The 27,531-nt window shown below is 42.3% G+C and overlaps 2 protein-coding genes and 1 non-coding gene across 3 annotated transcripts in view; all 3 read right to left on the bottom strand.

Annotated features, from left to right (window-relative positions):
- Positions 1-3,121: 3,121 nt before the first annotated feature.
- On the bottom strand, positions 3,122-14,890 carry CUNH15orf40 (chromosome unknown C15orf40 homolog). The gene is made up of 5 exons (XM_027773539.1): positions 14,814-14,890; positions 11,703-11,814; positions 8,359-8,485; positions 5,806-5,933; positions 3,122-3,650 (listed from the first exon to the last, which is right to left on the bottom strand). The coding sequence occupies exons 1-5, from the start codon at positions 14,888-14,890 to the stop codon at positions 3,555-3,557; spliced, it is 540 nt and encodes a 179-aa protein (XP_027629340.1). The 3' UTR covers positions 3,122-3,554.
- The window catches only part of BTBD1 (BTB domain containing 1), a gene marked incomplete at its 5' end in the record, with an annotated part of 28,574 nt that continues 15,212 nt past the window's right edge, over positions 14,170-27,531 (bottom strand). Inside the window, 4 exon segments of the mRNA XM_014589484.1 lie at positions 14,170-15,993; positions 16,820-16,966; positions 17,438-17,525; positions 25,099-25,291. Coding sequence (XP_014444970.1) covers positions 15,835-15,993; positions 16,820-16,966; positions 17,438-17,525; positions 25,099-25,291 — 587 coding nt within the window.
- LOC114008602 (U6 spliceosomal RNA) lies at positions 21,105-21,211 on the bottom strand. The gene has a single exon (XR_003550119.1). It is a non-coding gene; the product is annotated as a U6 spliceosomal RNA (small nuclear RNA).

A 27,531-nucleotide genomic window follows, 5' to 3' on the forward strand; every position in this document is an offset into this window, starting at 1 on the left:
AGAAGCACTCCCTAGTAGGCCATGGTCACACCACAGTCCCCTCTCTATTTCTCCATCCTGTCAGGAATTGGGGCACACAAGCACATGTGCCTGGCATGTTTTTCAAGCCACCAGGGCTAGGATTTGAACCATAATTGGCCATGGAGGATCCATGGGCCAACCCAACAGTTCTGTATTTTTAATTTTAGTATTAATAAATGCTGACACATTTCCTACACCACCACAGAAAGTGGCATTGCCGTCAGCAACATGTGAGTATGCATGTATGTGTTTCCCCTTCCCACCTGATGACTTCAGCTCTCTGTCTAGATGGTCAGGGGGTTTTCTTTTTCAAAATTGATGAAATCAGATAACCTTACGAGGCTATATCTCATTGTTGACTATTCTTAGTTATTGTTTAACATGAGACTCTATGCCCTTTCTGTAAATTCATTTTATTTCTACAATATTTTACTAAGAGTATCTTTACATATTTGTTCTCTTCCTTTCCTTTGGTTCTCTTCTTCAGAACCCCAACCGTGAATGTGTTGATTTTCCTTTCCAGACTACCACAGCTGTCATTTTTCTTTGTTCACTCACTTTTCTATCTTGCCCTCTACATTCCATTTCAACTATTTCTTTCTATTCCATTTCTTCTCTTGTGGCTCTGCTGTTTCCAACACGGCCTTTATTTCTATGATTTTGGCAAGCAGCTACCACATTGGCCCGTTCAGCCTCAGAAGAGAACTAAGGCTTACGGGTTTGTTGACTTGACTCATTCCCTTCTCCACGGTGCCGCAAGTCTGCGAGGCATCTCTTAGGAAACCTGAGCCTTTGAAAAAAATCTAAAAGCCACCATGAGGGGTAAATTTCATGCAGATAATGACTAGGAAGTCTATAACCTATGGTTGCAAAGTTAGGGAATCCATCCTACCCAAACTCTATCAAGAGGACTGAATTAATGTACCCTAGGGCACACTGCTAGGATTATACTGGGTTGCTGGAAAAGTCACGATGTGTTTTTGCATAGAAAACGACTCAATAAAATGCTAAAAAATAAAATGCTTTTATGAACTGCATTATAAGAACCGTCTGGAGAAAGCCTATGTGGGTAGAGGTAAGTGTTCTTCCTATAGCCTAGAGAAAGGGTTTTGCTGCGCCGTGAGGGATCTTTGTCTCCAGCACTGTTGTCCCAGAAGCGGAGCGGTGGCTGGCTGATAAGGTAGATCTATCCCTGCAGCAAAAACGGGAGCTCTCAATGTCACAGTTCCTTCATTCTGGACTCGTCATTTTTCTGGCTCTCATTCCAAATTTCCTAATCAGCCTTCGAACAATGTCTGTCTTGAAGAGATTTCCCAGAATGTGCTTACTAAAGGATCCCACTAGCCAGTCCATTTGGCAGACGTATTCTTCACTCAAATTACTAAGCTGGCATCTTGATTAGAATTCAGTTCCTTGCCTGCTGCCCGCCCAATTCCATTTTTGAAAACACTGACAACATGCAGTTTCTGCACCCTGCAGAGTTAAGGCGGGTACACAGGACCATGCTGAGTCTACCAGCACTGATCTAGGACTCCCGAGTACCCAGCTGACCCATAGCTAACACATTCTGGCCTGAGCTAAACTCCTTACCATTTGAGCATTTATAAAAAGACAGGGAAAAAAGGATCAGGGTACGTGAGGCTGGTGAGCACAACAGAACAGATTTCCTAATGTATTCCCCTTCTGCAAAGTGTGTCACTTTCTGTTACATTATGGTGCCACCTCTTGGATAGAAACGGAAAGCCTATCCTAATTTTTTAGTCTCTAAGTCACATGCAGTAACAATCTGAATTTGGGGGCACAGAGGGTTCTAAAATTTATATTCTGTATTACAGTTAAGGAACTACTTAACCAAATCCCCGCAGTCTGTAAGACAGGGATGCTGGTAGCATACAACCCAGGAAACTGCCTCTTAAAAGTTCGTGAGTTTTCAGCTGTTAGTAACTTTAAACACTGCAGAGGTGCCACCTACAACATCTGGTTCTGTCTCTATCCCCTAACAGAGGTGTGGACTGGCCCACAGGAATCAGGAAGCTAATAGCTTCTAGGTCTTCTTTCTTCTTTTAAGGATCTCTGGAGATTCAGAACTACTGGATTTGATCATTGCAAGTTACTACTGGGGAAGAAAATTCAGTAACTTCTAAGAAATTCTAATTAACATTAGATTACAAGTCCTAATTAGTCTATTTTTTGGAGAGGTTTTTGCTATAGGGTGTATGTGCTAGCCAGAAAGAGAGACAGAGAGATAGAAAGTGAGAAATCACCCCCCAGCGGGGATGGCCACACCACAATCCCTTTTCCTTCATTCTCCTCTCGGGATTTTGGGCATTCATGCACTCATGCCTGACGTTGAGTTTAAGTCACCGGATCTGGGACTCGAACCGCAGTCAACTACATGGAAGTCCAGTGACATAGCCATTACAGTAACTGCTGGTCCCATACTCTTTACTTTTTCAAAAAATGTTCAATACAGTGTTTAAAAGATATCAAAAAACACAAAACACTTCTGGATTTATTAATACATAAGCATCAAAAATACAGGGGCAAAAAAAAAAAAAGATTTAAAAGAGGGACCAGCAGTTAGCGTAATGGCTATGTCGCTGGACTCCCATGTGGTCAACCGTGGTTTGAGTCCTGGACCTGGTGGCTTAAACTCACGCTGGGCACGTGTGCATGCATGCCCAAGATCCTGAGAGGAGAATGGAGAAGGGATTGTGGTGTGGCCATCCCCCCGGGGGGTGAATTCTTGCTTTCTGTATCTCTCTCTCTCTCTTACTAGTGAGTGCACGCGCCCTATAGAAAAAAAAATACAAGGGCCAGCAGGTGGGGTAGTGGTTAAGGGCTCTGGATTCCCACATGGCTGGCTGCAGTTCAAGTCCTGAACCTGGTGGCTTGCTTTCTCACTCTCTCTCTCTCTGTCACTCTCTGGTTAAATTTAAATAAACACATACATACATACATGCAAACAAAGTTAAATAAAATAATTCTTAATTAAAAAAAAAAAAAACAAGGTAAGGCTACAAAGCAGTATGAGAGATTTTCCTTTTCTTCTGTCACTTGTAAACTGGATCAGACGGCAGTCCTCAGAATTCCAGAAATGTTGTGGAAATACTGTCATTTAATTTACAATCAGGATAAATGACATTAAACTAAGAGGCAAGGGATCTGGGTTCTGGTTGCCATCCTACACAGTGCGATCTTGAATAATTCTCCCAACATCTTGATACCAGAAGCACCATCACAGAATGAGAGAGGTTGAATCAGAGCATCTTGAATGTCCTTTCCAGCTCTGTTATTTTGTAATGCTGTGGATTCAGAATAACATGTTCCAGGCTGTTTGGGCTCAGGGATCTTAGAGCCTTATTCAATGTAGCATACTTTTTAAATGTCTGCTTTTTTTGAGTCTTATTCTTATTAAAATACAGACATTGATATTCCCCGACCACCACCAGGGGGTTCTGTGTATTTAAATACATGATCCTATATAACAACGATAAAAAATTTTCTTGAGGATGTATTTTTCATTTCTGGCTTTATTTTTTTTCAGCTTCCTTTTTTAATTTATCCAAGACTTCTTCTGGAGTTGTAGAAGCCAAAAGCTTTACCACCTTTTCACGAGATTTACCACCCTAAACCAAAAGGGGAAACACACACTCAACATTCAAATTCTATTAGACACAGCAGGCTTCAGTTGTACCCATCGCAGCCACGTCCTGGGGCGGGCAGAGGGTGTTACAGACGGGCTTCCCTGACGGCTTAAGTACCACTTTCTCATGGCCACTTTCAGTCTCATCAAAGACTGTCTTTTACATTCTATATTAATATACGTTTTTATAACTACTCTCCAGGGCTTTTACCTTATACATCAATTTCTATAATAAAAGCTAGGCATTAACATTTCAAAGTAAATAAATATGGAATCCAGACTTAATTTTAGGCTGGCCCTGTGGCCTAGTGGCTAAGGGAACCAGATTCCACAGTCAATTGTGTGGTTTGAGTCCTGGACCTGATGGATTGAAAAAACAGGAGGGGTGCCTGTGCCTGCCTATACAAAATCCAGAAAGGATTAAAAAAAAAAAAAAAAAAATGGAGGAAAAGGGATTGCGGCATAACCACACGTCAATGGAGGTGCTTTCTTCCTCTCTTTCCTTCTCTGGTGAGCATGTGTGCCCACTAGCCAAAAAAAAAAATTTTTAATTGCACTTTCAAGTAATTCTCTTTAAGTTGAAAATGAAAATCACTTTAAAATATGAAAAAAATACACTTTATATAAAAATAATTCTAAGTGTGAACAAATTGCTATTTTCCATATTGTTACACATTTCTGAAAATCCAAACAAAAGGGGAACCAGCAGTTAGCGTAATGGCTATGTCGCTGGACTCCCACGTAGTCGACCGCGGTTCGTGTCCCGGACCCGGTGGCTTAAAACTCATGCTGGGCGCGTGTGCGTGCGTGCCCAAGATCCCGAGAGGAGAATGGAGGAGAAGGGATTGCGGCGTGACCATCCCCCCTGGGGGGTGATTTCTCGCTTTCTGTCTCTATGTCTCTCTCTGTCTGTCTGGCGAGCGCACGCGCCCTACAGTGAAAATCTCTCCAAAAAAAAAAAAAAGAAAATCCAAACAAAAGCAACCACATATCCAAGTGCTGTGATTTAACAACCACTTAAAACTACTACAGAAAAGGACCAGCAGTTGGAATAATGGCTATGTCGCTGGACTCTCATGTAGTTGACCATGGTTCAAGTCCCAGACCCGGTGGCTTAAACTCATGTCAGGCGTGTGTGCATGCATGCCCAGAGAGGAGAATGGAGGAGAAGGGAGTGCAGCGTGGCCATCCCCCCGGGGGGTGATTTCTCGCTTTCTGTCTCTGTCTGTCTCTGTCTGGTGAGCACACATCCCCTATAGCAAAAAAAACTTAAGAAAGCATTTATTTTCAAACACATCCTTTAAACAAGGTAAAATCTGAGCAGAACTTACGTAGTTAAATAGAATTTGCACACACAAAAGAGTGGGGAGTACCTTTTAGGTGAACATTAGAGCATGACCACTGGCAAAAATCGGAAATGACCTGCCACAGATAGGGAGTGAGGAGAGAAGCAGCCTGATCAGATGGATACTTAGGTGCTGTCTATCAATCAGTGGCTTTGAATGCCAGCTGGAACCTGGAGAGAAGCTAGTGGAAAACAAGTAGAGCTTCGAGAAATATAAACATATATGTCTGCCCCAACTGCTGCATATTCTATTTCAAAAAGCTAAGGTGATTCCAGGAATCTATATTTAGAAAACATTCACAAGTGACTGTGATTCCTACCCCTAATGTAAAACTATCATATTAATGAGTCCATATGAATCGTCCAAGTTCCTAAGGAGCTTCTCCTAGTGAGCGAGGACACTGCAGATCCCAGACACTTCATGGACTCACTCATGGACATGACAAACAACAGGGAACCATGTTAGATTTTTTAGTGTGGCGATGAGTTGAAGGCAGAGTTGAGCAAAATTACCTGATGCAGGTTCCAAAATGATTTTAGAAAGGAGAAAATGCTTGAAATGGTTGCAACAAAGAAATACAGGTAGAGTATGGGCAGTCTGAATGGCAATGAGGCACTAGAAATGAAGACAACTAAATAAATAGGGAGAATTTACAGATTTTTGTGATTAAATGAATATGAGAGTTAAAAATAACGTGTCTCCAATTATTTGAAAAGAAAAAGTATTTTCCAAATTATGAGTGAAATGTAATAATCAAAGACGTTTAAAAAGGAGAGAGGGGGAGAGACCTACCTTGTCCAAAACCACATCACTCTTCCTGACTTCTAGGACCTTGGACAGGTATCGGCAGAGCTCAGCGTTAGCCTCTCCTTCTGTTGGAGGAGCTGCGATAGCGACATTTACAGCTTCAGTTGTCAGATCTGGAATGAAAAGAGTTATTGGTAAGGAGTTCTTGTTCACAAGGGAGGAAATTTTGTAAGGGTTTGCATTTGCACAGATTCTTCATTGACAACTATCTAGTGAAGAAATGAATGATTAATCACACTTGCGGGAATATAAACATACCTCTACCATTACAGAAAATAAATCCAGAGAAAAATCAGTATTTACCTTACACTGCTGACAAAAGTGGGCTGAGAGAGTCCTGGGGGTAGCCTGGATTTAGGCACCTAGAAATCACGTGTTCTGAGAGGAAGGGCTCCAGTAAGGGAGTCAGAGGAGCTGGGCTTCAGCCCAAAGGAGGTCACTGAGGAAGTACACGGACGAGGCAGCTCACGGACTATACATGCCTCTCGAATAATTTTACATTCCACATGCACTTGTGACATGCCTCTTGAATGTTTTCAAAATTTAATGTTTATTAAACATTTACATAGCCCTTAACTACACACTAATTTTAAGCACACACAAATATGTTTTAAGGGCTTTACAAATACTAGCTTTTATAATCCCCTTAATGACTCTATGAAGAAGATATCAGTGCCATTACTATTTCCATTCTACGAAGGAAGAAACTGGAATCAAGAGTAATGTTTCCCATGTCACCTGGCTAGAAAGTGATGTTGTGATTAAAAAACAAATTACAATTTATGATTTAAACTCTAGGGACAAAGAGAGTTGTGTGTGTGTTTTTAAAGAATTACTCTATTTAACTTTATTTTTAATTTGACCAGAGAGGGACAGAATGAGAGAGAAAGAGAGAAAGTGAGAAAGCAAGCTGCCAGGTCCACGACTCGAACCACGATCAACCACATGGGAGTCCAGTGCCCTTAACCACCATATCGCCTGCCAGTCCTCTGAGAGTTGTTTTGAAAGAGTGGTCCTGACTCCTGCATCAATACAGCCTTTAAAAGAGCAGCCTGGGGACCAGCAGTTAGTGTAATGGCTATGTTGCTGGATTCCCATGTAGTCGACCGCGGTTCGCATCCCGGACCCGGTGGCTTAAAACTAACGCCGGGCGCGTGTGCGTGCGTGCCCAAGATCCCAAGAGGAGAATGGAGAAGGGATTGTGGCGTGGCCATCCCCCTGGGGGGTGATTTCTCACTTTCTGTCTCTCTGTCTCTCTCTGTCTGGCAAGCATACGCGCCCTATAGCAAAAACCTCTCCCCCCAAAAAAAATAAATAAATAAAAAATAAAAGAAGGATATGTCAAACACAGGTGGCTTAACGTGGCCATTAGCACAAATCCGGCCCCGCATACCAATTCTGGGATCTTTTTTCAAAATATAAACACAGTTTAAAATAGGGGCTTTCAAGGTAAAGAAGACCTGGATAATTTGGATCAATTTTTTTAAAAAAAAAGAATTATTTTATTTAATTTTACTTATTCATTCATTTATTTTATTTTAATTTGACCAGAGAGGGACAGAGAGAGACAGACAGACAGACCGACAGAAAGTGAGAAAGGAAGCTGCCAGGTCTGAGACTGGAACTGTGGTCAGCCATGTGGGAATCCAGTGCCCCTAACCACCACACCACCTGCCAGCCCTGGATCAATGGTTTCTAAGCTTTTCTCTTTGAGAACTCCCTTTCCCTCTAGTTCTCTACAGAATCCCAACATTTAAAACAAATGTAAACACAGCTACTCAGGAGTCCTGTCTGCCTCGCCTCCTCTTTGCCCCAAACAGAGATTCCTGAGGCATTTCTGGGGCTTCAGGACATAGCCTGAAAGTCTCTAACTTAGTTTAGCTACCCCACATGACAGATTTTTTTTTTTAAGGTACAGAAATGTTTTACATTGTTTTGATTTAAAATAAATACACACAAAAATTGATCAGGCATCTCAGACCTCAGGTATTCGCTCCTTTCTTAGAACAGCGACAATCAAACTAGATCTAAAACTTCCTCTCTTGAATGGGACAAATTCAAAATAATCTAGGTGACACATGTTTCTACATGTACCCTCTCTAAAATAATCTTAAAAAGGAAAATAAAACAATGGTTTTCATCTAGCTTGACATCATTTTAGTATATTTTCTCAAACACCTTTACATTAGAATCTAAACTATTAAAATGGAGAAGGCCGGGGGCCAGCAGGTGGTATGGTAGTTAAAGTGCTGGACTCTCACATGGCTGACCGCAGTTAAGTCCCAGACCTGGTGGCTTGCTTTCTCAATTTCTCTCTCCCTTTCACTCTGTCCCTCTCTTGTCAAATTAAAATAAATAAATAAACTCAAAATACAATTATTGGGAAAAAAAAAAAAAAAGGAGAAAGCCTCTAACTGCAACTGTGAAAAATCTATTTGAGTGTCACAGGATAAACTTTCAGCTACCTAAGACAAAGGGAGGATGGGTGGAGGGAACACACGATTCATGTAAGACTCTCATCCCGGGGTCCAGATATACCTGTTACTGCATTCTGCTTGGAGCCAGGTTTCGCGTGAATGGCTATGGTGACACAGCCTTTAGGATCAACAGCCACTGGACCTAAAGGAGGAGGTGATCTCTCTGGTTCCTTGTTCTGGCTTTTCCCCTAAAATGACAACCAGCACACAACTTTACTGGTTACCAAATATTTTCCACACGTTTAATTTTATCCTTCCACTACTCCCTTTTACCTTTAACTAAGACCAGACTAAGCTAGTCTGTTGTGTTCTGGGATTTTTTTGGTCCCCTGAAATGCTTTGTCCCTACCCTTCGAAGATTCAAATCAATTCTACTGTGAAACCTTCCCATCAACCCCAACGGTGTCTTTTTCGGCCTTGGAAGAAGACCTGCTCTGGCTTCCACACTTAGTGCTGGCTCCTACTGTCTGCTTTGCACTTCCGATTCCTCGGGGGCAGGAAGCATTTATTGCTGATCCTTGTATGCCATGCTGAACTGCTGGCAAGTCTGTGAACTACCACATCTGCAAGTGTGGATGTGTGTGTGTGGAAAAGAACGAACGATAGTGCAATCATGATATTAAAGGGCCTCCTGTATGACAGAGATGTTAGGAGCTTAAATTCATTGAACAAATATGAACTAAACACCAGGGCAGTATGCGGGATCTGCAGAGGAGGGAGAACAAACGGAATGACGGTCTGCGGGGTTGAGTGCACCGGTGGGACTCGCACAGTACTGCTGCACCGACACCTGGGACGCTGCCGGCAGGAGGCAGAGCTCGAGTTGAGCTGAGAAACGGGTTGGAGTCGAGCAGGGATGGTGGAGGAGATGTGGGGGGAGAGGTGTATTCTTAGGAGGGCTGCGACCAGCTCGGCTTAGGTCGAGAGCCTCCCAGGGAAGCATGGACCCCGCGCTGCTGCGAGTTGAAGGGCCAGCTGAAGCCGAGGCCGAGGGGTCAGCAGAAGCGGCGCAGAGAGCCCCGTGAGGCGCCGGGCCGGCGCTCCGACTTCCCCCGGGTGTAGGGGCGAAGGTAGCAGGTGCCCAGGTATGGGGTTCGAGGCGGCGGTCCCGCCCGAGAGCTGAGACAACCAGCTGCTGGCGCTGCCTCCACCCACCCGCGGGTCCCGCGTCCCCAACGAGCGGCCCAATGGTCCACCCTCTCGCCGCCACAGGGCTGGCCCCTAGGCCCTTTCTTAGGCATCTCGGCGCCACGAGGGAGCCGAACACAGGCCCGAGCCCGGGGCCCCTCCCGAACCCGCCTCAACGGGAAACCCAACCCGAGCATCCCCGCCTGGGGAGGCGGCACGAGGACGGCCAGCGCCGGAAGAACCCTCTGCGCCTGCGCACCCGGGGGTAGGCGTGGCTCGCGCCTACACTCGCTGCCGCTGAGAGCGACACCTGGCGGCCGGAGGGAGCGAGGACCCTCCAGAACTTGCTCCCTGGAGACGGAGAGAGGAAGCTGGGGTCTTGTTGCGTCAAGGCCCACCACTCGAGGCTGGTGGGAAGGTGTTGTCACTGCTGGTATTTTCTTTCTTCATCGGAGAAAAAAGGAAATTATGTGACTTCTGAGGACTAGAGTGAGCTGAGATGCGCTGGGCCAGGGGTCGCACTGCAGCAGCCACCCAGCAGGTGCAGTCACCCCCCCACACACACACTCCCACCTACCCCTGCTTCCTATGGGCCTAGTCAATACGGAACCTCTAGCTGTCTTGGCCCTTGGGGACATGTGCCAGGAGCACAGGATCTCACACTGTAACTGCGACATGGGGAGCGAGACATGAAACCTAAGTCAGCAGAAGCAAGATTCATGGAGTCGTCAAAGGTTTTGAAGCTAAGGATTTGCACAACTCAATCTGCTGTTTTGGATCACTGGCTGCAGGGCCAGCAGAAGGCATGGCGGGAAAATCACACCCAGCGCGTGTGTGTGCACGTGTGCCCAAGATCCCTGAAGGAGAATGGACAAGACGGATGCTTCACGGCTATCCCCCCAGGAATGAGTCCTGGCTTTCCCTAGCAGTCTCTCTCAGGCGAGTGCAGGCACCCTAAGGCAAAAACCTCTCCAAAAAAGATCACTGGCTACAGCCTGGTCAAAAGAAATGGCCCAGCAACAGCAATGTCTTCCACCTTGATGGGAGGTGGTGGCGTGAACTGAGTAGTGGCATCGCGATGGACAGCCGGCCATCTCCAGCGTACTTAGGAACCAGAGCTGTCGAAACTTGGCAGGTGACTGGATTTGGGAATGAGTGGAGAGCTTGGGGCCTGAGAAACGAGTTGGGGAGTCTGAGGTGAGGAGTCAGTTTTGGCAATACTGAGTCTGAGACCCCTGTCGGACATCCACGTAGGAGGACGGGGTTATTTAATACATGTAACTGAAGCTTGAGAGGCGTAAGCAGGTGATAACAGATTCTGGAGTTGAAAATGGGTGAAAGGGGGAGAGTGCAGAGCACCAGGGCTCAAAATAGAACTCTGAGGACCAGCAACTGGCATGGTGGTTATGGGTCCTGGACTCCCACATGGTCAACAGCAGTTTGAGTCCCAGACCTGGCAGCTTGCTTTCTCACTTTCTCTCTCTCATTCTGTCCCTCTCTGGTCAAATTAAAACCAGTAAGTAAATAAATGTCTTTAAAAAACAAAAACAAAAAACAGAACCCTGAAGGCAGGCAGAGAAGTGGCCGAGAACATTGGCTGGCGGTAGGAGTATGGTGCAATGGCAGCTGGAGGACCTTGCTTCAAGATGGACTAAGGAAGGGACTGGACGACTGGGTTTGGACAGCTGTCCACATGGACACTGAGGCCACTCAGTATGAAGACTTGGGCAGGGGAACGCCGAAACTATATTCTTGGACAACAGTTAAGTGAAGAGGCACAGAAGCTCACGTAGGATTATAAAGCAGTTATTTTCAAATTCCTCTTGAGCGGTCTTGAGCCTCGATTAGAGCTTTGACAATTGAATGGAAACAGGGACACATATGATGGTGAATGATTAATGGCATCCGACAGGTGGCTAGATGGGTACGTGGAGAAGAGGTGCCCTGCCAAGAACTAGTCAGCCTTTCCTACAGGGGCTCAGCGGTGGGGGTATGAGGATGCCCCACCATCTAGAGGGAAAAACCATCAGCCCTCTGCCACTAGAACTGAGCACCAGAGACTTGCCGCTGCCTAAATCTCTGCCTCACACCATCCAGAAGGGAAAAGCCATCAGGCCTCCGCCACCAGAACTGAGCACCAGAGACCTGCTGCTGTCCAAGTCTCTGCCTCTGGAAGGGAAAGACAGGCAGAGTGGGAAGAAACCGCTACGGGTGGGAAAACGGGGACTATGAACAAACGGCAGAAATGCCATCGGAAATGTTTGTGCTGGTTCTCACCTTCCCTTCCTTCAGCTGGATGTAGTGTTCCGTGTAGTAACTCCATCTTAGTCTTGCCAATAAAGAAAACAGAAAAGGAATTTTAAAAGCAAACAAACTAAGGGCTGGCAGGTGACATGGTGATTAAGGGTGCTGGACTCCCACATGACTGACCACAGTTCAAATCCTGGGCCTGATGGCTTTCTTTCTTACTTTTCCCCTCCCTCTCACTCACTCTGTCCCTCTTTGATCAAATTAAAACAAATGAAGTTAAATAATTCTTTTTTTTTAAAGTTATTTTTCTTTTCTTTCTTTCTTTTTTTTTTTGGAGAGATTTTCGCTATAGGGCGTGTGCGCTCGCCAGCCAGACAGAGAGAGATATAGAGACAGAAAGCGAGAAATCACCCCCCAGGGGGGATGGTCACGCGCAATCCCTTCTCCTCCATTCTCCTCTCGGGATCTTGGGCACGCACACACACATGCCCGGCGTGAGTTTTAAGCCACTGGGTCCGGGACCCGAACCGCGGTCGACTACATGGGAGTCCAGCGACATAGCCATTACGCTAACTGCTGGTTCCCTTTTCTTTTTTTAAAGCGTACAAACAAGAGAGTAAGTGCACCATGGATCTCTGGGGCTGGATGGAGGTGAGGGGCTGGGGTAACTCTGATACCCTCACTCTTGTGAAGGATGTATTTTGTCTGAGTTGGGGACAATTCCCAAGTTTTGAATCTGGATGATTACAACAGAGAAGAAAGTGGTTAGCTAGAAGGTACTAGAAAGGGAAATAGAAACAGTAAGTTTTAGACATATTGCATTTACTATATCGCATTTGAAGACCCCACTCTCTCTAATGTTCTATAATTACCATGTAATTTGGTGGTAAAGGCGCTAGACTTTCACATGATTGACCATGGTTTGAGTCCTGGACCTGGTGGCTTGCTTTCTTGCTTTCTGTCTCTGGTGAGTACAAATTAAAAACAAAACAAAACAAACGAAAACAAAACAAAACATAGTAAACAATAAAATAAAATAAATGATTCTTAAAAAAAAAAAAAAACACAATGGGACCAGCAGATAGCATAATGGTTACATCACTGGACTCCCACGTAGGTTCGAGTCCCAGACCTGGTAGCTTAAACTCACACTGGGCACGTGTATGTGCGTGCCCAAAATCCTGAGGGGAGAGTGGAGAAGGGATTGCGGCATGCCTATCCCTGGAGGTGGGGAGGACGGGGGGAGTGGGAGGGTGGGCATCTCTGTCTCTCCAGCAAGCACACGTACCCTATAGCAAAAAAAAACTTTCTTAAAAAAAAAAAAAAAAAAAAACACAAAACTATAGGTACTATTTCCATGGACCTGAGAGAAAAACAATTTGTCAATGCAATAATCTCAATCTGTTAGGTAGATTCTAGAATATCATACTTTCTTAAGATGGAAACTATATTCTACAGTAAATACAGGTTAATCAAGTAGCTTTAGGGATTTTACTATACAATTTGAGAATGAACATTTTTTTTTGTTTTATTTTATTTATTTATTCATTTATTTTTTAATTTGACCAGAGGGAGACAGAGAAAGAGAGAGAGAGAGAGAGAAAGTGAGAAAGCAAGCCACCAGGTCCAGGACTTGAACCGTGGTCAGCCATGTGGGAGTGTCCAGCACCTTAACCACCACACCACCTGCTGGTCCCAAGAATGGACATGTTCTTGAACCAGCAAGAGTTTCTTGATTTTGTAGCATGAGAAGTAGAAATGGGTTTCAATTCCACCTTCCACTGGCCATTGAAAACACTGATTTATCTGTGAAATGGGTATTACAATAGTATTTACCTCATAAATGATGCTATGAAAACGAATAATATGTATAAAGTTCTTAGTGCACGGCCTGGTACATGGTAGCTATTGTAATTAAAGAACAATTACGAAATGACTGTGACACTCTTAACAGTAAGTGCCAAGGTTATTTCCGGTATTCTTTCACATTCTGCATTCTCTACCCCTTGAGATTAGAATACAGGAGAAAAACCTGAGACCACAGAAAATGACCACAAAACAGATGGCAGCAGTGGTTGTTACTGCTGTTACTATGAACTGCTTTAAAGTAGCAATTTGCCATTCTTCCCCTCCCTTTTTTTAGGGGGGTGGGGGGGGCTGTAGGGCCCATGCACTTGCCAGACAGACAGAAAGCAAGAAATCAACCCCCAGGGGGCATGGGCACGCTCTAAGCCCTTCTCCTCCATTCTCCCCTCGGGAGTTTGGGCACGCATGCACATGCGCCCGGCGTGAGTTTCAAGCCACTGGATCTGGGACTTGAACAGCAGTCAACAATGTGGGAGTCCAGCCACATAACCTTACGCCATCTGCTGGTCCCAGCATTCTTATTTTGTATTGCGTTCATAAGTTAAAAATAGTTAAATCTCAATTAACTAGAACTTCTGTTCCAAAATGGTGCTCTTACAGTCAACTTTTAGAAGAAAAAGACAAATGATGAAAATACAAGAGGATGATAGACATTTATTTTTAAAAATCCCAGGGGATGCCCCAGTGTCAATGAACAGTTCTGCTTCCTGTAGCTTCAATGGCTACACTCAATTACGATCCTTCAGTTCAGAACACTTGAGGCCTCAGACATCAAAAAACACCTCACTTATCTCTGGCATACCATACTTTTCAAGGCAGACGTACTTTCTATACTGGTTAGTACGGAGTGTTTACTGGTTAATGCTTCAAGTTAACCAGGCCATACCTTCCAGTTAACTGAGGTTTATACTCCTTAGGACCTGGGTCCAGACAGAAAAATTTCCCTTTTACTGAGCAATGCTGAGACCTCAGCCACCTCCAACACATCTCGCTACAGTCTTGAAAATATAAAGTGACACATTACCTCAGATAAAAATTTTTACATCCCAATTACTATTTAGAAAAAAATCTTCTTTAAGTTCATTCTTAGAAGAATTTTGATTTTTAATCATCCTCCACAGTATTTGATAACCTTTAGTTTAATTACACTTAAGTATTTAAGGGAAAAAAGTGAATGTTAATTCATTTATATAAAAAAATTTGCTTTATAAAAAAGTGTATAAATGTCATTCTGCCACATACACTTTCTATCCCTCCCTACAACAGATATACCAGTTGACATTAATGAGGTCACGGTTATCAAACATATTTTGCTTCTTGGATAGAACTGTGTAGGTAACAGAAGGCATACTTCTCAGCACGAGTGATTCTGTTGGACAGTTTAAAATTTTCAGGCTGATGTTAGAAATGTATTACTATTGTATTCAATGTCTTGCTGTGTAAGATTATCACAACACTGAAGCAATGTCTGTTTACACAATCGCCACCACCATCACCTCCATCCTGGCAAGTATCACAGCATGGCTCTCAAGTTAGATGGCTCCTGCAGGGCAGCCCAGTGATAAAGAACCCATCTGAGATGGCGCCTTTGATCCTTGGTTTCTGTCCCATTATTGTGAATTTATATAAACTCCACTTATAGTTTGAAAACTGTACTATGTAACACATTACTATACTATTACAAAATACCCTTTTCTATAAATGCACTGAAAATTTTCTTGGGCATTAATTAGGCCTATTTTTAGCATTATTCCAAATGTTAACAACCAGGTATTTCAGAACCCAAATATAAAGTCAGCTTTCTTAATTTTCTGAAATCAGTTATGTGAGTTAATAGGAATTCTGTACAAATACTAACCCATCTCATCTCATATAACCTTCAAAACAGCTAAGCCTATTTGCCCCCTCATCTAACCTTTAAAATAGTTAAAACAAACAACAACAAAAAAAAACCCAGCTATATATAACAAGAATCTTTCAATTCCAAACTATTGAAAGACCATGAGTCAGCTGATCTATGAAATTATACAAGAGGAAGTTGAAATAACTGTGCTTATTTTAAACAATTAAACCCAGTTCTCTTCCCCCTAAAGTTGTAAGAAAATGGAAAATTTGCCTTTAAATCATGCAGATTTAAATCAACATTTTTCTATCTCTTCTAAGAAACTAAAATGTTTCTTTTCTTACAATTATAAATATTCATAACACACAAACTATTTTTGTGACCAGTTAATTTATGCCTTTGAGACTAGACTGCATGGAACTATTCAGCCAAGATATATTATGTGCTTAATTATGTATAAAATATGATTTCTGGTATCTGTCCGTCTTCTATTGAAGTGCCATTGTTATTGCCAGGGGAACTAAAAAAGAAAAAGAGAGTCTTGCTCGCAGCAGGAGTTTCGTGCACCACTTTCTTCAGTCCCTTGGTGCCATAGTGAGAATCTGGACCCTAAGCAGAACAAAAGGCGCGTTAGTGATTTTCACGTAATAAGTACTCAGTTCAGTGTAGTGTTTTAATTAGATTAGTAGTCCATTATATTTCATCACAGCTCATAAACACAATTTTATGCTAAGTCACTTCGTGAAAAATGAAGTTTCTGCTAAAAAGTTAATTTGTGAGTAAAAATACTAATGTACAGTTCAGCTATTAGAGAAGGTTTTAAGAAAATTATTATTGGGGGCCGGCAAGTGGCATGGTGGTCAAGGGCGCTGAATTCCCACGTGGCTAACCGTGGTTCGAGTCTCAGATCTAGCAGCTTGCTTTCTCACTTTCCTTCTCTCACTCTGTCCCTCTTTGGTCAAATTAAAATAAATAATAGATAAAGTTAAATAAAATAATTTTTCTAAAGAAAATTATTATTGAGCCAGCAAGTGGCACGGTGGTGAAAGGCACTGGACTCCCACATGTGGGCCGATTGCAGTTCAAGTTCCAGGCCTGGCAGCTTGCTTTCTCACTTTCTTTCTCTCTCTGGGTAAATTTAAATAAATAAATAAAGTCTTAAAAACTATTATCATCTTTTGTCAAACATTCAATTTCCTTCTCAAACAAAGGGCTGGTTCTTATGAAGAATTTCTGCTCTCAGGACACAGCTGGGCTGAGAATCACTTCTCTTCCCACAACACTGGAGTAGTTGAGCTCCGAGGGTCCCTTCTCCCTCTTTGTAAAAAGCGCTACTGTCATTGAACCTCAGCTTCCAACACATGCTTTCTGTAACATTCGAGAGGAAACCACTGGCCACAGAAGCGCACCACCCGGAACATTCTGAACGACTTACTTTGAGTGTTGCGCATGCCGTGTAGCAGACGTTGGGCAGGATCTCAATAGGTTCTTTGAACATGACCCTGAATGTGTTCGCGGTCCCATCACAACTAAATCCGGTGTCGTTTTGTCCAAGAGTCTGTTTTTTTTCATATTCAATGATCTGTTCATTTTTAAACAAGAAGTTACATTTAAATCAAACCATAGTAATGTATGCTAATGCTTTTGTGACTGACTCTTATTTTCTGAAACGAGATTTGTGTTTTAGATCAACCATAAAACAGAATCCTCTAGGCTTAAAATGCTACTAATGGGGGGCCAGCCAGTGGCATGGAGGTTAAGGCAGCTGGATCCCACACAACCAACTCTGTGGTTTGAGCCCAGGATCCATTAGCATAAAAATCATGCTGGGCACACGTGCTTTCATGCCCAAAATCCTGAGAGAAGAAGAGAGGAGAAGGGACTGTGGTGTGGCCCTCCTTCACCCTGCCCTTCCAAGCAAGTGCATGCACACTATAGCAAAACTGGAAGGAAAAAAAATGCTACTGATGGGCTTTCTGATCCCTTTGATAATTATACAGAGATGCGTATCTCTATAAAAATAATATCATGTAATATGGGAGGAAAAGTGTACCTGTATATTCACTTGATAATCCGTGGGACCATGAATAGATCCATATAAGCCAAATCCGACTATAGAGATTCTTCTATTAACAGTGAATCTGAGAGAAAGAAGCCAAATGTAAAAACATAATTCTACAAGCGTTCATATTCTCAAGGTTCATAATTTGTTATCCATATCCAGAATGTCTAATTTTGCTACTAAAGTAAACACGAAAGCTATCACAAAAACAGATAAACTTAGAAAGGTCATCTGTTGGGACCAGCGTAATGGCTATATCACTGGACTCCCATGTAGTTGATTGTGGTTCGAGTCCCGGACCCAGTGGCTAGAACTCACACCGGGTGCGTGTGCGTGCGTGTCCAAGATCCTGAGAGGAGAAGGGAGGAGAAGGGATTGTGGCATGGCCATCCCCCCGGAGGGTGATTTCTCGCTTTCCCCCCCCCCTCTCTCTCTCTCTCTGTCTTTCTGGTGAGTGCATGCGTCCTATAGCTAAAACCTCACCCCCGCCTCACAAAAAAAGAAAGGTCATCTGTTTGCTTATTAAAAAACAAGTTTCTTTCTGGACTAAATCTGAACTTCTAACAGGAACCTAAGTAGGACCTGTTTTCTGTACTGTAAACAGAACTGATTTGGGTTATAATGCTTCTTCCACTGCTGTGCTCGTCCAGGTGTGCCCATGGACCCATTCACGAAGGCAGGCACGCCAGCCATCAGGACTGAAGCCCAGCACCCCCACCTACAGCAATCCCTCAGTTCTACACACATCAAAGGCCCTTCCTATGTAGGTACTGGGGAGAAGATGGTCAATGAGACACAGTTTCTATCCACAAGGTTTATAGCCTCACGGAGGACACCCGTAATAAACAAGAAAGTAGTAAATAAATAATTATCCATTGTGATAGGAGGTGGGGAAGAAGCAGGGTGGTGTAACGGAGAGCCGCGGTGGTGGAGGGCAGGGCATGACCTGATCTATACAGGTGGGTTTGACTGCGGATCCCACATCTAGAATTATAATCACTGAGTCTGGTTTGGTTGTAAAGTTAAGAAATATTCCTCCATGTTAAAAAATGCATAAAACTGGGATGAAATACCCTTGGAACGTCAGGACCGCACAGATCATCTGTAACGTGGAACCAGCCTGCTCACCTTGTTACTGCCGCCCCGCCACCCCACTGGACGAGTACCTCCTGATGGCCGGTGCTGAGCTTGCATTCTTTTTTTCTTTTATTTTAAGAATTATTTCTTTAATTTAACTTTGTTTATTATTTATTTTAAATTGACCAGAGAGGGGCAGAGAGAGAGAGAGAGAAAGTAAGCCGCCAAGGTCCAGGACTTGAACTGTGGTAGGCCGTGTGGGAGTCTAGTGCCCTCAAGCACCATACTACCTGCTGGCCTCTTGAGCTTTTATTCTTTACATTATTTCCTTTAATCATCGTAACAGCCCTAAGAACTAGGTAACAGTATTTATTAACCTAAGTTTTTGTAGTTAAAGAAAATGAGCTTTAGAAAAATTAACTTTCTCAAGTTAAAAATGTGGCAGAGTTGAGACACTCAAGCAAGACTGTTTGGATCAAAAGCCCATATGTCTTGGAGCCAGCAGGTAGTGTGGTGGTTAAGGTACTGGACTCCCATATGCCAGCTCTGGTTCGAGTTCCGGACCTGGCACCTTGCTTTCTCACTCTCTCTCTGGTGAGCCTACGAAAAATAATAAATAAAATTAAACAATCCTTTAAAAAAAAAAAAAAAAAGAGGCTCTTAACTACCAAACCATTTAAAAAAAAAAAAAAAAAGAGGCTCTTAACTACCAAGCTAAACACCTAGTATAGCAAGAGGACCAATGTAAAATTTTAAAAACATTATTTATACCAGCTTCTCTGATTAAAAAAGGCAATTTATTCTACCAAAAAAAATCAGGAAATGCAGCTCAACAAGCAAGACAAAAATTTAAAGAATCCATAAATCCAGAGACAGGGACCAGCAGTTAGTGGAATGGCTGTCACTGGACTCCTATGTAGTCGACCACGGTTTGAGTTCTGGATCCGGCAGCTTAAACTCACACTGGGCGTGTGCGTGCGTGCCCAAGATACCGAGAGGAGAAAGGAGGAGAAGGGATTGCGGCATGGCCATTCCCCCTGGGGGGTGACTTCTCGCTTTCTGTCTCTCTGTCTTTCTGGCGGGGGGACAAGGTCCCCTAAAGCAAAAACCTCTCAAAAAAAAAAAAAAAGAAAATCCAGACATAAACCTTTTTAACCCTTTGGATTTCTTCTTCAGACCTTTTTCTAGGAACATAAATGTATTCTTTTAAAAATCATAACAAGAAATGGAGCCAGCAGGTGGCACGGTGGTTAAGGGCACTGGACTCCCACATGACCAACTGTAGTTCGAGTCTTGGACCTGGTGGCTTGCTTTCTTGCCTTCCCTCTCTCTTGCTCTCTGGTCAAATTAAAGAAAGGAAGAAAGTGGGAACCAGCAGTTAGCGTAATGGCTATGTCGCTGGACTCCCACGTAGTCGACCGCGGTTCGTGTCCCGGACCCGGTGGCTTAAAACTCACGCTGGGCACGTGTGCGTGCGTGCCCAAGATCCCGAGAGGAGAATGGAGGAGAAGGGATTGCGGCGTGACCATCCCCCCTGGGGGGTGATTTCTCGCTTTCTGTCTCTATGTCTCTCTCTGTCTGTCTGGCGAGCGCACGCGCCCTATAGTGAAAATCTCTCCAAAAAAATAAAAATAAATAAAAATAAAAAATAAATAAAAAAAAAGAAAGGAAGAAAGTTAAATAATTCCTTTTTTTTTTAAAAAAGGTATTTTTGTACCAGCTTTTTCATGTACTATAATAAAAAAAATTACTGCTAATTAATGACATTTTACTAAATCCTTTGTTGAATAGTCCAAATTCCTTGTAGTTTTTATTATTATGTAACAATGCTGTGATATATAATCTTAAAGCCAAATAATTTTACAAAGCCTTAATTATTTTCCTTAGAATGATTTTTTAGAAGTAGAACTGCTAGTGAAAAATGAAAGGCATGGGGCCAGTTTGTGGCGTGGTGGTTAGAGGCACTGGATTCCCACAAGGCCAACAGCAGTTCGAGTCCTGGACCTGGCAGCTTGCTTTCTCACTTTCCCTTTCTCTCTCTCTCTGTCCGGTCAAATTTAAAAATTAATAATAATAACAAATGGGATTAAATAAAACAATTCTTAAAAAGAAAAAAGTAAAATGAAAGGCATGTTTCTTTCTTAGAAAAAAAATTCTGCCATAGAGTATCTGCACTCATCTGACAGATAGAGACAGGGAGAGGAAGAAAGCATCCTCCAACAGGGAAAGGTCACGCTGCCATCCCCCTTCACCTCTCCATCTCATCAGGATTTGGGCATGCAGTACAGCAGTCTCCACATGGGCTTGGGCTCCCTTAACCAACAGACGACAAGCCTGGCCCAAAGGGCACGTTCTTAAGGCTTTAGATAAACATTGCCAAATTGCTTTCTGGAAAGAGCACTTCATACCCCATAAGGAATAAGGGTCATGTCTGTCTCACTCTTACCAACTGTGAGTATTTTAATTTCAATTTGTCTTTGAGAAATTGATGACTGGCATACTCTATACTTCTTTGATTAGTAACAAGGTGAAACATTTGCTCATGTACTTACTGTCCACTGGGTTTTCTTTCTTTTTTTTTTGAAATATGGAATGCTTCACGAATTTGCATGTCATCCTTGCGCAGGGGCCATGCAAATCTTCTCTGCATCGTTCTGATTTTAGTATATGTGCTGCCGAAGCGAGCACTCCACTGGATTTCCTCTTTATGAAATAGCACCCCTGTTCTTTTCTCATTTTTCTCTATTGGTGGGTTTGTTTTAAATATAGGTTTGTGAAAGCATATTACATATAGATTATGATTATATATATACTTTGCTGGTAATAGCCAAGATGAAAAAGTTCCCTATTTGCCACTATTTTAACATGATGATGATTTTAGACACAAAGGTTGAATGATGTGTAGTCGAATTACGATCTATGCTAAAGTTGGCGAGGCCACAGTGAACAAATAGCACCTGTTCTAGCACTTTCATGGTCTCATTTGGTTTAATGTTAAAATTTTAATTTATATCGGGACCAGCAGATGGCGAAGCAATTATGTCTCTGGACTCCCACATAGATGACCGTAGTTCAAGTCCTGAACCCGGCGGCTTAAAACCCATGCTGAGCACGTGTCCGTGCATGCCCAGAATCCTGAGAGGAGAATGAACTGCGGAGTGACCATCCCCCAGGGGGGTGATTTCTTACTTTGTCTCTCTCTCTCTCTGATGAGCACACATGCACTATAGCAAAAATCTCTCTTTTAAAAACGGAATTAATTTATATAAATACCAGTACATTGGATCAGCAAAGATCTAACTTTATATTCCTTTTCATCACATTCTTTTTTTTTTAATTTGCTATAGGTTACATGCACTTGCCAGAGAAAGACAGAGACAGAGAGCGAAAGTAAGAACACCTCCCCATAAGGAATGGTCACACTGCTATCCTCCTCCTCCGTCTCATCTTCTTTTTGAGACTTTGGGTTGGCACACATGCACATATATGTCAGGACCAGCATTTGGCATAATGGCTATATCACTGAACTCCCACGTAGTCAACCGCAGTTCAAGTCCCAGACCGGGTGGTTTAAACTCACACTGGGTACATGTGCCCAAGATCCCGAAAGGAGAATGGAGGAGAAGGGATTGCAGTGTTCCCATCCCCCCGGAGTGTGATTTCTTGCTTTCTGTCTCTGTCTCGCTCTGTCTTCCTGGCGAGTGCACATGCGCTATAGCAAAAACCTCTCCAAAACAAAACAAAACAAAACATGTACACATGTGCCAGGTGTGTTTTTTAAGCTACCAGGTTCAGAACTCAAACCACACCGTCAACCATGTGGGATTTAGCTGTCCTGACCACTGTGCCACTAGCCAGCCCAAAATTACTCCTAATATTATGGTTAGGGGCCACGAAGCGGCATGGACTCCCACATGGCCGACTGTGGTTTGAATCTTGGACCTAGCAGCCTACTTCCTCACTTTCCCACCCTCTCTCTATATATATCAAATTAAAAAAGTAATAATGATGAATAAAATGAAATAATTATTAAAAAATAATATTACAGTACTATTCAATACATATATAATGTATAATACTATTATAGTAACATTTAATATTATGGATAGTAATATTTTATAATATTCTCTTTTTAAGTTATTGTTTTATTACAATACTTAATGGTTATTTAATATTACAACTACATTTGTTCACATTTAAAATTTATTTTTTTACTGGGGGCATAATGGCCATGTCGCTGGACTCCCATGCAGTCAACCATGCTTCAAGTCCCAGACCTGGTGGTTTAGACTCAAACCGGGTGAGTGTGTGTGCGTGCCCAAGATCCCGAGAGGAGAAAAGAGGAGAAAGGATTGCGGTGTGGCTATCCCCCCTGGGGGGTGATTTCTTGCTTTCTGTCTCTCTGTCTCTCTGGCAAGTGCACGTGCCCTACAGCAAAAACCTGTTCAAAAAAAGAGAGAATTAAATTTGATGGATTTGTGAAATACTAATGTACATAATGTCACCTGTAAATACCAAAAAAGGCCTCTTGGGACCAGCGGTTAGCGTAATGGCTATGTCACTGAACTCTCATGTAGTGGACCGCGGATCAAGTCCCGGACCCAGTGGCTTAAATTCATGCCAGGCGCGTGTGTGTGAGTGCCCAAGATCCCGAGAGGAGAAGGGATTGCGGTGTGGCCATCCCCCCGGGGAGTGATTTCTCGCTTTCTGACTCTGTCTCTCTAGCGAGCACACACGCCCTGCAGCAAAAATCTCTCCAAAAAAAAAGGCCTGTTAATATTTGAATCTCTGATTTCTTCATTTATATGACATGAATGAGAATTATAATAATCCTGAAAAACAGTAAGGAGAGTAGGTATTCCTCTTTTGATGTCTCAATAGTCTATTCGTATTAAAGAAATATTCTTCTAGACCTAATCTAATAGTTATATCTGAAATGCAGGCAAAATGTCATCAAAAGCCTTTTTGACAGCTATTAAAATCAACTTGTTCTTTGATCTGCTACTTTGATAAATATTAATACAGTTCCTAACACTGATCCATTCTTTAGTCCTCCAAATATACTATATTTGCTCATACAGTATTATTCTTCTAAATACTGCCAATTTAATGCTACTTGGTTGTCAGAAAAATCATGACACGTTTTTGCATAGAAAAACAAAAAATACATCATGATTTTTCTGACAACCCAATTATTATTTAACACAGAATTTCTTCTTCTAATGTACTGCATGAGGTTGATACCGTATATTTGCTGTCTTGTCAGAGTCCTATATGAGGATTATACTGCTCCCTTCAATACTTAACCAGGAAGTATTTTCTTCTTTTACTGCTCAAGGGAACTATCAGTTCCTTGAAGGTTTGCTCAAACTCACCTGTAAAAATCACCTTGAGAAGGGACAGTTCTTTGATAACTTTTAATTCCTTCCATGGTAATTGTTCTACTCGGGCTTTCTTCTTCAGTCAATTTGATAATTTATATTTGCCTATAAAATGATCCATTCCATCAAGATGTTCAATTTATTAGCACAGAGTAAATCCAGAATTAAAATAAAAATCTCAGCATATGATTATATTCCTGTTTTTATTTCTAAATGTGAATTTTTAAAAATTATCTTTGCTGGAGTTTTTTTTTGGGGGGGGTCTTCTTAAAGAATCGGCTTATAGATTTATCAATTCTGGTATTTTTAATTCTTTAATTTCTACATTTACCTATTTCCTTTCTCTTATGGATCTCTAGCTACTTGGGTCTAATGTTTAAATCATCTATGTCTACTCTAATTTATTTACTTCCGTAGTTTAATGATTACTTTTCCTGTGTGTGCAGCTTTGGCCTTATTCCGTAAGTTGTTGCACATAGTCCCACACTATGAACAATTACTAAGCAGTCTACAATGTGCTGCCAATTTCCATTCTAACCAGCATTCACACAGTAATAGTCTCCCACCAACTAGAGTTCTGTTTTTAACAAACTTGTCATTCATTTCTAGTCTTATACTAAAGCACTAGGAAATAACTAAACATCCAAAAGTGATGTTTTATACAAACTGGTACCGATTCTATTTTGACATTTAACCTAAAGAAACACAGTAGAACCAAGATAAATTCTTCAACAGGATCATATATGCATTTTTCAAGATTTTTGCTTTGTTTCCCATTCAAAGCTTTTATAAATGTATACTGAACTATGTTCCATGCATCATCTATGCAAAGAAAAAACTCACAATAAACACAGTAAGGTTAAACACATTAAACTGTAGCCGTAAGCCTGTAAACACAGTATTTGATTAACTAGTGTCTAGAATTCAGCTTGCAGGCAGTGGTGATCAAACATAATTCACAACAGAAGGCCCAATCCAACCCTGCTGACTTTTTTCCTAAGAGGTCACCCTGACTCATAACTCAGTGCAAAGACCAGGATGCTTCAGTGACTTTGGACCCTGGTATTAGAGCTTAAAAATGTATTAAACAAGGTATAAAACAGAATGTTGGTTAATTATTTCCAACATGAGGATAAAAGCCAAACACTGACTGCTATCCCCACCCTGTCCCGAAGGCCCCGAAGTGGCAGACACCTGATTCGATCACTCGTGCCGCTGTAACCCCAACGACTCTCCACTTGCTGGAATCTGTTGATGCAGCATTCCTTTCCTCTGAGGCAGCATCTTGGTCGGTCAATGTATTCAACTCGGGGTTTAGGATTGACAGTAAAATGAAGAAAGAGGTTCACTACTTCACGATCTGACAAAATTCCAGACTGAGCAGGACCTATGGAAATAAAAGTAGAAACCTCAATAGAAACAATTTGATCTCAATTCCTTACTTTGTAATGCTCCGTTTAACAATGTGAATTCAAATCTAGATGTAAATAAGGACAGGGGAAAAAATTTCAGCCATACACACACACACACACACACACACACACATATATGAGAAATTTTTTTTAATGACAGAGAGCATGTGTTCATAGAAGAGAGGCAGACACAGAGAGAAGCATCATCCACAGGGTCTCATTATGCCACAACGCCCTTCTCCCCAGCCCTCCTGCTTCTTGGGGTCCCAGGCACTCACAGGCGTACCCCACACGTTTTCAAGCTAACCCAGGGACCTGAGCCTGCAGTGACCCGTATTGCTTCCAACCTTGTCAGGAACACATACCAGCACCTGCGATCCTGGCTGGCTAGAAGACTGGGTAAGACACACTGCCGAGGAGACAGAGTGCGACCAGGCCTTGTCAAGGGTACCTGGCTGTCTCTTTCTCTCTCATCAAAAAAATTTTTAAAAAGTTTATATAAAAAAATTAATTATTTACTTAATCTTATTCATTATTATCATTTATTTTTTTAAATTTGACCAGAGAGAGAGAAAGGGAAAGTGAGAAAGCCAGGTCTGGGACTGAAATGGTCAGCCATGTGGGAGTCCAGCATGTTAACCACCACACCACCTGCTAAGCTGGAATAAATCAGTAAGAAAAATATGAACATGAAATAAGTGCATGATGAACATAATAAACTAGGGAGCTGACACTTGCTGTGGTGGTTAAGGGCGCTGGACTCCCGTATGACTGACCAAGGTTCGAGTCCTGGACCTTGCGGCTTGCTTTCTCTCTCTCTTTCTCCACCCCCCACTCTGTCCCTCTCTGGTCAAATTAAAAATAAGTTAAATAAAATAATTCTTTTAAAAAAAGGAAAAAATATGATAAACTAGTAAGAAAAACTTGAATACCCCAACAGAACAAAAAACATGAATATATTAGGAAAAAAATACAAATGGACAGTAAGCATAAAAAATAATCACACAAATTTCTTTTTTATTTTATTTAAAAAATTTTTTTAGAGGTTTTTGCTATAAGGCACGTGCACTCGCCAGACAGACAGAGAGAGACAGAGAGACAGAAAGTGAGAAATCACCCCCCAGGGGGGATGGCCATGCCACAATCCCTTCTCTCCTTTCTCCTCTCGGGATCTTGGGCACGCACGCACATGCACCCGGCCTGAGTTTTAAGTCACCGGGTCTGGGACTCGAACCACGGTTGACTACATGGGAGTCCAGCGACATAGCCATTACGCTAACTGCTGGTCCCAAACAAATTTCTTTTTTAAAGAGTTTTTCTATAGGCATGTGTGCTTGCCAAAGAAACAGAGACAGGAAGACAGAAAGCGAGAAATCACCCTCCCAGGGAGATGGCCACGCTGTAATCCCTTCTCCCCCATTCCTTTCTCAGGATCTTGGGCATGCGGGTGCATGTTCCCAGACAGAGGGTTTTTCTTTTTTAAAGAATTATTTTATTTACTTTATCTTTACTTAATAATAATATTATTTATTATATTATTATAATAAGAATTAATGTCATTCATTATTATTAAGAGAACAAGAGAGAGGGAAAGTGAGAAAGCAAGCCACCAGGTCCAGGACTCGAACTGTAGTCAGCCATGTGGGAGTCCAGCACCCTTAATCACCACTCAGTCCCCCTGGCCTGAGTTTTAAGTCACAGGGTCCAGGGACTCAAACCACTACATGGGAGTCCAGTGACGTAACCATCACGCCATCTGCTGGTTCCCAATTTATTTTCTTTTTAACCTGGCCAGGATTTATTGATAAAAGCAGGTTAATACTCAATAATGATATGGTTTATCAGAACTGGTCACAGCTGGTCATAACTGGTCAAAGACCTAAGATTCAATATCAGGTCTGTCTGATTTTAATCAGAAACATTAACCTTAAGAGTCAAAAAATATTTATCTATTATAACCTTGGGCAAGACACTACTAACCTGTCCCAAGTTAATGATGTGGTTAATGAGAACTAGTGACAGCTGGTGATAACTTTCAACTCTCTTGAGATTCAATAGCAGGTCTGTCTGATATTAATCAATAGCATCACCTAGTCAAAAAAGTTCTATAACAACCTTGGGCAAGGCACTTACCCTGTTCTGGGTTCACTTCTCTAACATGCAAAATGTAGGAAATATCTTGAATAGGGGCCAGCAGGTGGCATGGTGGTTAAGG

The sequence above is a fragment of the Tupaia chinensis genome, unplaced genomic scaffold, assembly GCF_000334495.1.
Source record: "Tupaia chinensis unplaced genomic scaffold, TupChi_1.0 Scaffold000359_1, whole genome shotgun sequence".
Lineage (NCBI taxonomy): Eukaryota > Metazoa > Chordata > Mammalia > Scandentia > Tupaiidae > Tupaia > Tupaia belangeri.

Excerpts from the sequence above, each read along its gene's own strand:
- CUNH15orf40 (XM_027773539.1), bottom strand. The coding sequence starts at position 14,890 with ATGCCTTCTGTTACCTACACAGTTCTATCCAAGAAGCAAAATATGTTT. Across the intron at positions 8,486-11,702 it reads TCCAGCTGAAGGAAGGGAAG|GGGAAAAGCCAGAACAAGGA; the intron begins GTGAGAACCAGC and ends TTGTCATTTTAG. Across the intron at positions 3,651-5,805 it reads GTGATGTGGTTTTGGACAAG|GGTGGTAAATCTCGTGAAAA; the intron begins GTAGGTCTCTCC and ends CTTTTGGTTTAG.